Source organism: Lissotriton helveticus, chromosome 3_1 (assembly GCF_964261635.1).
Source record: "Lissotriton helveticus chromosome 3_1, aLisHel1.1, whole genome shotgun sequence".
Taxonomy (NCBI): domain Eukaryota; kingdom Metazoa; phylum Chordata; class Amphibia; order Caudata; family Salamandridae; genus Lissotriton; species Lissotriton helveticus.
The window spans coordinates 1,054,556,107-1,054,566,759 of NC_136061.1; the positions used below are offsets into that span (position 1 = coordinate 1,054,556,107).

The following is a 10,653-nucleotide window of genomic DNA, read 5'->3' on the forward strand; positions in this document are numbered from 1 at the left end:
AACACCTGGTGGCCCCTGAACTTTAACCCACCCCCACGGACCACGCCCACAACCTCAGCATCATCCTGGACAGCAAACTCATCATGAAATGCCAGGTCAATGCAATCTCCTACACCTGCTTCGACACACTCCACATACTTTAAAGATCTTTAGATGGATCCCCATCAACACCAGGAAAACGGTCACACAAGCCCTTGTTGGCTGGACTATGGCAACGGACTCTACTTTGGATCCACCATCCTTCTCCTCAAGAGACTTCACACCATACTGAATCCATCTGCCAGACTCCTATTCAGCCTCCCCAAATGAACCCATATCACCGGCCACCTAAGGAGTGTTTACTGGCTCCCTGTCCAAAAGAGATGCCAGTTCAAGATGCTGGCCCACGCCTACAAAGCCCTCCAAGACCACGGTCCAGCCTACATCAACTACCACCTGAACTTCCACCAACCTGCCAGACAACTGCGCTCCGCTTTCCTCGCCCTCTTTCCCCGCATCTGCCTAAGCCAAAGTGGAGGTCATCCCTTCTCCTACCTTGTCACCAAGTCCTGGAACGGCCTCCTCCTCTACCTGTGAACATCATCCGCACTGGCAGACTTCAGTAAGAGACTTAAGACCTGGCTCTTTGGCTAGCAAACTCTGAGACCTTAGCGCCTGGATACCCCATGGGGTGATTAGCTGCACTCTATGAATAATGGTTGATTGATTGATAAATAGTTAGGTGCAGGTCCTTTCAGCCGGGCATAGCTGAGGTGTCTGTTGGATTTCATAAGGACTTTTTTGCACACAAACAAAAACGGACACACACACTTTCTCTCTCTCTGTTTGGAGAGACTTCAAAAATGTTGGTTATTTCAAAGAATATTGTGTTTTCTCTTACTTAGAACCCTGCCAATCCGTATTCCTCTATCTTTCCACTGCACCTTGAGCCCATCTCGTGCGCCCTGCTTGTCGTAAAATGCATTTTAACATTATGTGCCAGGGTGATTGATCGTTGGAATATCTGGAGCTCACCCCCCCCCCCCACCAATTTTACTGACCAAGCTATGCCCCTGTACACAACGCGTCACACCCACCGATTGTTCGTGCAACAGCCGCTCTGTGCTTGTGCAGCGCTGTCATTATCAGTGGAATTTCGCCTCCTAGTGACAATCTTTACACGGCTTGTCGGTGCGTGTAATAACACGATCGCGACTGCTGCGGGGATCTTGTTCTCACAAAGGTAACAGGACAATGAACACGATTCGGGAGCCGTGCACCCCGAGGAAGCCTCACAGCCGTGCGCTGTCCACAGCACCCCCCATCCGCATAAGCAGGGCAGGCTCCACCGCTGGCGCACAGCTCCAACCCTCTCCGCAATGACCGTCCTCAGCAGACCTGTTTCCAAACAGAAGTCGCGCAATCTAGACCGAACACTGTGAGGGGAACCAGCACTTCCTATGCAGACACAATGATTGCAGACAAAACTCTGCTGAGCCTAGCAACGTGCGAGGATCCAGCAGGGAAGCATGTGTGCTTTCAATGCATACCTTGGTCTTGCGTACAGAACGCATGCGGCACTGGCTGTGGCTCGCGTATGGCATCGTGAAGGGCTTGTTTTGGTCATTCGCAGAGTACACCTTTTAAATTATGAGTACCACACTCTTGCACTGTGTACCTTTGGCATAGCCATGTTTGAGGAATCCATTGTCGCATGTGCCATGCACCATGTGCTATGCTGGAAGCACCCGTCTTCTCGCAGCTGTCAGTTTGGCAACAGAGAGTGTGTGACAGAACACACACCCGGCGCACAGTGCCTTACCTCTCAAACACCAGCCGGATCATGAAGATGCAGAACGCCAGGGGGAACGCGAGGTACAGATCCTCCGCCTGCGGGAAGGAAGCCTCCTCGGTGTTCTTTAGGTCCGCCCAGGTAACATTGTGCGGCAGCCAGAAGCGCTCATTCCAGAACCAAGCCAGGATGCCTGCCATCTTCCCCCAGTGCACCGCCGTGGGCAGCGGTTCCAGATGTGGCAGCTTGTGCTGGCAGACTCCTCGGTGTCCCAGGGCAGCGCTGCTGGAGCTGCTGATGCGAGCACTCCCAGCTCTGCCGTCTTCCCTTTCTCTTTCCCTTCTCTGCAATGGGAAGGGAGGGGGCGGCCCCAGCCAGCAGGCGCTGCTCACTGCTGCTGCCTCAGTCTCAGCACAACTCCTGGCTGCCAGGCGGGTGTACCAACTTGAGATGCAAGCAGAGCCTCCATTGGCTGCCTCACGCAGAGCGAGAGATTGGTCCCTGCACGGCCTCTGCTTATTGGACGCTGCAATTTCTGTGACCTGCTTTCGCATCTGGCTCAGTCTCTGAGTCTGGGAAGGCTGATACAAGTCAGGCTGTGCACCACTTCAACTTCCTGCTTTACTTGTACATATAAGTCAACAACTTAGTACGACTGAGCACGTTTAACAATTTGCATAGGATAATTAAAACACAGCAGTGGAATAAATGAGAATGACTCTAACCACTAGTATATGTAGTAGACCTTTGTACTCACTACCATTCCTATGTGATTCTTAGAGTTTATCCATTTGTATCTCTTCCTTGAGTGACTTTACAACTTGTACATTTGCAATGTTTTCTATTTGTATCTATTCCCTGTGTGACTTTACAACTTGTACATTTGCAATTGTTTCTATTTGAATCTCTTCCCTGAGTGACTTTACAACTTATACATTTGCAATTTTTTTCCCTGTTTGTATCCTTTATGTAACTCATGTAATCCTAAATCCTTATGTATCGCAACTGGTTCTTTTGTAAAGCGCTCTGACACCTTCGGGTAATGTTCGCGCTATAGAAAATCGCATTAAATAAAATAAAATAAATAAAGTCAATTGGCAGTTGTGACAAGGCACTGTATTAATCGAGAAATGACTTTTTAGTAACACGTGTTTGTCAGGAAATATACATTGGGACACACTAATCTCCACAGAGTGAAAGAAAATCACTTTGAAAGTGCTGAATTTCAAATTAAAAAGAAATCAACTAAAATACACATAAAAAAGTTCCAGTAAGGTTCGTGGGTTAAACAGTGGCACCGAGAAAAACATGTGAGTATCACACTTACGCCACCGCCTGGTTTTATGTTTCACTCTATTAGTTTCCATTCAATATTATATATTAAACGTGCCACCAAAATATAATGTACATTCAATGTGTCCCAAGGAAAATTACAGCAGTAGTCGACTGTTAAAAAAACGAAACTCTGTAAATGTGCTACTATTCTTTGTGGTGTGGAATACTACAAAGAAAAGATCTCCTTTCCAAAAATAAAAGGAAGCATATGCTAAAAGTGAATTCATAAGCATACAATTTTGACTAACCGTATACGTCCTCTACAAGCATAGAGCAACCAAATGCCTTAAAAATACAGCAATGCAGTCTCCCACTAGATATAGCACCTTATTGCACTTAATATTGTCTTCCAGATACAAAAATAATTTTTTTTCTTTAGATCTCGACAACAATGTAATCTAACTTACAACCCACTGTGGTGACTTTTATATTTCATACGAGTACTTTCTACGGACAGCTTCCTATTTTCTTTAAAACTGATGAAGCTGACCAGTAATCCGTTTCCTGTTTGAGGGTTGCAAACTCCACCCCTTTATCCCATGACTAGAAAGAATTGCATTGGTGGCAAATCTCCACCCACAGACATGGCTCTTTTCAACTGAAACAATAAACAGTAGAGCTAAATGTGGGTAAGCCAGATACACTTGCAGCAGGCCCAGTTAAGAGTTGAACTAGATTCGATGGAAAGAATTGGACAGCCTCAATTAAAAGCATTGCCACTGATCAACAACCACACACAGACACACACACACATATCTGTAAACTCAAATGTTTGGTGGCACTCTGGCTACTCAGATCACGTTATGCCGACAGACCTAGCATGCAGATCTAGAGCTGAGTAAGCCATTTCGTGTGAAATGGGCTCACACCTTAACTGATTTCCTCTCCTTGCATTGAACATTGTTTACAGGATGGCACATTTCTTTACTTTTCAATCATTTGCGTTATAGCAACAATAACAGGTGCAGCATGCTAGTAATACGCTATGCAATTTCAGCATTGTGGAATCAAAAATGGTTGCAGACAAATTACAAGGCTACTGGACAGATTAGTCCATATAGAAGGCAATTCGGGGCATGGGTCAGAGTCACAAGTTTACGGGAAGGTACATAATAATTTCAGCCTTTAGTTGAAATTTTTTATTTGTAGAGCAGTTTCCCAAAATGTGCTCCTTTCATATTTCAAGAAAAAAACTTAACTTTAACCCGTTGACCGCGGCTGGAATTCCGCCGCGTGCGGATGATTTATGACTGGGCGTAGTCAGGACGGCCCCCGGCCATCCTCCTCACACGCCACCGTGTCCGACGCACGCAAAGGTTTAATGAACGTTAAGGTTATAATCCAAAATTGATTAACTCCTAAAATTCCCCAGTGAATGACACGGAGGCATCCTTAATTCTCATGCCAAGTCACTGGATATGACCTCACGAACGACTTCAAAGATGAAATCACAAATGTTTGCTTCAATTGTATCACCGCAAAGAGTACCAATGATATAATTGATGACATCATTGATGGCATCAAACATCACAAAACCAATGACTATTCTTAAGGTTTTTGAACAAATGCTCAGGACACAGTTGTCACCTTCCTCTGGCTATCAGTCTCATTACAAGTTTGCTGCAATTGGGTGTGGAATAGGCGCAGCTGGCACAGGTAAGAGTGGTGGGGCGGGTGGTGGGCGAAGTCAACAGATGACGGGATAGGTAAAATAAAATGAAAAAGAAATAAAACCACATAACTTGCGCTTGCGCATCTCAAAGTCAGCGATTGCGCAAGCGCAAGGTAAGTGTTTTTTTTAACATCTTTTTATTATTAACGCAATAACAAAGAAAAACATCAGGTGACTTCAGCAGTTATCACACAGGTCAATGATACATTCCCATACTTACAGAATATTAAATACAAAATAAAGATGATGGATCACGGGGACTCCTGTGCATCTGCATCTTCAAGACGTATCGGGGGCGTACAAATATCTCCACGGTGCCAGTTCCAGGCCTCCCATACCTTCCCCCACTTCTCAGGGCAATCCCTGGCAACATAGACTGACCTCTACCTGAATATGCACCAGTCCAAGTCTTCCGCCCACTTCGCGGCCCGGGGTGGCTGACTGGCTCCCCACAACTGAGCTATGTTTCGTTTCGCTATCATACATGCCAATGTTATTCATTGTTTCCGATACACATTCAGGTCTGTGGGTTCCCAAACATTTAATATACACCTACGGGCCTCCCTATAATCTCCACCCCAAGGACATCTCTCAGAGCCTCATGGATCTTCACCCAGTAGTCCTGCACCACCGTACAGTGCCACAAGATATGCATAAAGGTGCCAAGCTCCCAGCAGCCCCTCTGACACTCCCCACTCGCCACTCGGCTCATGCGAACCAGACGTGGCCCCGTAACATATGATCTATGTAAAATCTTCAACTGCACCAATCTGAGCCTCGTCTGTATTGCTACCACCCTCAGAAAGGAGATCGCCTCTCTCCAATCCTTGTCGTCCAGCTCCAACCAATCGTCACTCCAGTGCGTCCTGATAGATACCAGTGGGTCCTCCATATTATTTATAAGCGTTTTATATATTAAGGAGATAGTCTTCTCTGGGAGGTGTCCGTCCAACACACGGTCTTCAAGAGGGGACGCGTCGGGAAGCGTTGTGTCCCTCGGGATATGTGTAAGTAGAAGTAACGGTCTGGAGATAACGGTAGTGTTCACTATCGTGAAGGCTGTATTGCTGCTTGAGAGAAGTAAATGTGTGCACTGTGTCTTTCCCCCATACGTCTTTAATCTGAGTGATCCCTATAAGATCCCATTTGTCAAAGCCCTTGGACTTCCACAAGCTTCCAAGCTTCTCTGAGTTCCATAAGGGGTTGGCGAGCGTGAACTTCACCTCCCAAGCGAGATGCCTGTTGGCCGTGTGCCACACGTGCACAGTATGCGCTGTTGGTACCGCCAAGGGAAACTGGCAAGGTCTGGCATACAGCGCCCTGGTAAAGTCACTCCCTGGCACCTGCCAGTGGTCCATAGCATATTCCAGGCCACTGGAATTCTTAAAGCTTTTGAAGGGATTGCTTCTAAAGCGGGGGGTATGTTATCGGCTCCAGGGAAACCTAGGGTGTTCAGTGATCCTAAATGGTTCTGTCCCCTATGTTCTAAAGCCGCAAGAGATCTTAAGGCGGGACTGAAAGAAACACCCAGGGACAGAACCCAGATAGGTAGACTCCGGAAAAATTATAAAAAAGTATTGGCCACTCGAACAATGGAAATGAAAGAAGCAATCTGGAGGGAGATCCTAGATCCACTGACCCTATCTAGCAGCTCCAGATTCTGGAGCATTATTAATAGATCGCCTTTTTTAGTGGAAGGGGCTGAAGAAGTGGGTACTAACATAACGGAGGACGAATGGGTGACCCACTTTGTCAATATTTTTAAAAGTACATCAATCCCGCCATACTTGCCGGATACACCGTCGGGGAAGGATGTAATTGTGTTCTCTGTTAACGAGATGGAGGAGGGTATTAACAACCTTACAAACAAGAAGGCCCCAGGCCAGGATGGTATTTCTCCGGACCTTTTTAAATCAAATCCCTCCTTTTGGGCCTTGATCTTGACAGTGGTGGGTAATGCCGCGGCTAAAGAAGGATGCCCAACATCTTGGAGAATCTCAACAATTGTGCCAGTATTTAAAAAGGGAGATCGTAACAGTCCTATGAACTATAGGCCAATCTCCCTGCTCAACTCCGTTGTAAAGGTTATAGGGGGAGTCATTTTGAAGAGATTGATTGCTTGGGCGGAGGAGAAGAAGATCATCTCAGATATCCAGTACGGGTTCCGCCCAGGCCACTCGACCATGGCACATTGCCTTAAATCTGTACCTGCTCCTAGGAAGGTACACCATCGCTCGCCCAGGAACCATCTACATGGCCTTCATGGACCTTTCGTCCACTTTTGACTGCGTCAACCGGGGAAAGTTGTGGCAGTCCATGAGGGCCATGGGAGTGGAGCCTAATTTGGTGGACTTTTTGATGGAACTGCATAGAGACACCAAGGCAAATATCAGATACACCATAGACCTCAAGGTTACTAGGAACTTTAACACTGAAAGGGGGGTGCGTCAGGGGTGCATATTGGCACCCTTCCTTTTTAATATCTATATTAATGACCTAGAGGGATCACTGTTAGAAACCGGGGCTGACTACCCATATTTGGGCCGGCGGGGCCTGCCCGTCTTGCTATATGCAGATGACGCAGTCCTCCTGGCTCGCACCCTGACAGGGTTACAAACCCTACTTGATGCTTTCCATGGGGTTATGGCAAAAAGAGATCTGTCTATAAATAACTCCAAATCCTATGTGATGCAGGTAGGGTTGCGCCCAAAACGACAGTATCCTTTCATGGTGAATGGTGATAGAGTGCCACTCTACACAACCTTTTCATATCTAGGCGTCCTTTTAGACGACCGGCTTAACTGGGTCGCTCTCCATAACAAGAAAAGGGGAGAAGTCACCAGGGCTAACGCTGCACTATTTGGTTTTGCAGCCAAAATGAGCAATCGCCCAGTGGCTGCTATGTTAAAAATCTATTGAGCCAGGAACATATCTATAGCCAGTTATGGGAGTGACCTATGGGGATATTCCGGACTTGAGGGTCTACAGGTTACGGAATTTTTTTTTTAAACGGCTAATGAGTGTTCCAAAGGGGACTGCGAACATAATAGTACATGAAGAAACCGGCACACCATATTTAAGTGATATTTTGGCTCTGCGTCCCATAACTTTTTGGCTACAATGTTGGCTTAATAAACATCTTGATCTCACACACAACCTTCTTAAAGAGGTCATGGGCCTAGATCACATGATTAACATTCCATGGATGAAATATTTAAAGATGTGTTTTAGCGAGTTGGGACGCTTGGACCTGTTTTTAAAACTTGATTGTATTGTCAAAGAAGATGTAGCACTTGTAAAACACTCTTTCATCCAACGAAAAATAATGGAAAGAGAGGAGAAAGAACTGCTGAAGCCAAGTTTGTAAATATATGATGCCTAAAACATCACTAGACTTGGAACCATATTTATCTTGGCCGTTACCAGCCTACGAGAGATTTTTACTAATCAGGTTTAGAATGGACCTCTTCCATCTTTTATTAGCTGTTCCTAGGGGATGTCATAAAGGGAAAGTGCTAGCACCCTGTGGCTGCAACAACTTGTCTCCACAGGACCTGCTGCACGTTATGTTTTTCTGTAAATTCTATGAAATGCCTAGGATCTTTTATTTAAAAACTCTTTTAAAAAAGTTAAATTTTGCGCAAGTACTTCCTGCTCTCTATTACCTGCAACTGTTAAAACCTGAATGTATTCCTTTTGTGGCCGGTTTCCTGAAATGTTCTCTGAAGTATAGAAAATGTCTGGAATCTTAAATGAATTGGTCAAAGTATTTTATGATCTTCTAATCTTATACTATTTATTGGATCTCTTATGATGCCCTCCCCATCTCGTTAATATTGAAGTGATACCATCGCCATTGTTTTATAACTCGGGAACATGTACATTTAATATGTTTGTATATTGTGTATTTTAACCTGTGACTATAATGTATTTTGTAACTTGCAAACTTTTATGGTTTCATATCAAGCAAACCGAATAAAGTATTGAATGAATGAATGAATATCCTGGGTCCCCGGGGGGCCCATAAACAATGTGGTTCACTGCTGCCAGTTGGGAGGCCCAATCGTATTTCCGTAGGTCCGGCAATCCAACCCCTCCGTTATACCAGGACAGAGTGAGTTTAGTAAATACTATTCGGGCTTTACCGTCCCATAGAAGCCGTCTCTGGAGGGCCTCTATTTCCCTGAAATAGGATTCCGGTACTGGGTCCATTGTGTTCTAGAGTGCGTATAAGAATCGGGGAAGGACCATCATCTTGAAAAGCACAGCTCTGCCCAAGAGGGAGAGCGTAAGAGCCTTCCAGCGCTCCACATCCCTCTGAAAACGGGTCAAACGGGGGCCCAAATTATTGGCATACCTTATCTTCGCATCAAGTGTGACATAGATACCGAGGTACCTAAACCCCGTCAGCTTAATGTGTATTGGGCAGGCCTGCGGTATTACCGGCGGACCGCCACTAAGGACGAAAAGCACGGATTTCGTCCAGTTTATTGCGAAACCGGAATGCCTCCTGAATATGGCTAGCATGTCCAGAAAACAGATCAGGGATCCCCTAGGATTAGTAAGGTAAAGCAGGATATCGTCAGCATATAACAAAATTTTGTCCTCCCAATCCAACGTCCACCGCAGGCCTCGTATCGAACGGTCCCATCAAACCCACACCGCCAAGGGCTCTAGGGTGAGAACAAACAGAAGCAGGGAAAAGGGGCAACCCTGCCTCGTGCCTCTACCAAGGGGAAAGTCAGCGGACTTGCGATTATTTATAACTACTCTGGCCAGGGGATTGGAGTACAGTTAACGTACCCAGCTAACAAATTCCGGTCCGAAGCCCATCTTCCCCAGTGCTGCAAACAGGTAGGGCCACTCGTCTCTATCGAACACCATGGTGGCGTCCAAGGAGACCAACACTGCATGCTCCTGGATCGTTGGGGTCCTGCCCAGGATCCTGTGTAGCCTGCGCAGATTGAGGGCTGTGTTGCAGCGGGGCATGAAACCAGACTGATCCGGGTGTATCAAGGTGGTGATTACCTTGACCAGTCGCGTCGCTAGCAACTTTGCGAGAATTTTAGGCTCGGTATTGAGCAGTGAGATTGGTCTATATGAAGAACAGAGCGTCTTGGGTTTACCTGCTTTGTGGATATAATTAAACAAAGAGAGAGTAAGGGATCAGTTCGCAAGGGCGAACGGAGTGTACTACTGGTCCCCTAGGTCCAAAATATACATAAACATAAGAGGAGTACCATCAGACACTGTTTAAAGAACACAGTCTGAGTGGGATGACTACAAAAAGAAGAGAGTCCTTCTTTTATTTAAAAACCCCTCACTCACCAACCTAGTTGGTGACATGCTTCATCATCGGGGTCCACCCTGATAGCCGAGTGCCATCAGGGTGTGCTGCGACACGTGAACTACAGTGGAGCGGGTATTCGTGTGTGAGAAGTGAAAAAAATGTTAAAAATTGTCCTGGTATACTTGTGTGAAAAGAATTTTTATTTGCAAGTTACTGGACAATATTAAAATCAAGTGTGTGGATACAAAGAAGGTATATTATGACCATGTGTATCACTATGTGTAGGGTCTACATGTTTCAACCCGTCGTGTGGGAGTACCGGGTTTTCATCAGGACCAAAAAGAAGGAAGGTGGGTGGTCAGGACACACTAACGACCTGCCAGTCCTAAGTTCCTTGAGGCTACAGACAAAAATCTGTCGTAGTCAGAATCTTCACACCCAGATGGGGGTGAGAAAAGCAAAAAGACCTGTGGAGGAAAAGAAAGGGGGTCACGAATATACATGTTACAAGCCTGTAACGTCGTGCCGTGCTGATTCTCACGTGTCTGCTTGCTTCCTATACATCCCATTCAGAAGATATTACAA

General features: G+C 45.9%; 1 protein-coding gene across 1 annotated transcript in view; it reads right to left on the bottom strand.

Annotated features, from left to right (window-relative positions):
* Positions 1-2,176, bottom strand: part of CERS6 (ceramide synthase 6) — an 853,755-nt gene extending 851,579 nt beyond the window's left edge. Inside the window, exon 1 of the mRNA XM_078681623.1 lies at positions 1,802-2,176. Within this exon, the coding sequence (XP_078537749.1) occupies positions 1,802-1,971 (170 nt within the window). The 5' untranslated portion in view covers positions 1,972-2,176. The remainder of the gene's footprint in view (positions 1-1,801) is intronic.
* Between the last annotated feature and the right edge of the window lie 8,477 nt (positions 2,177-10,653).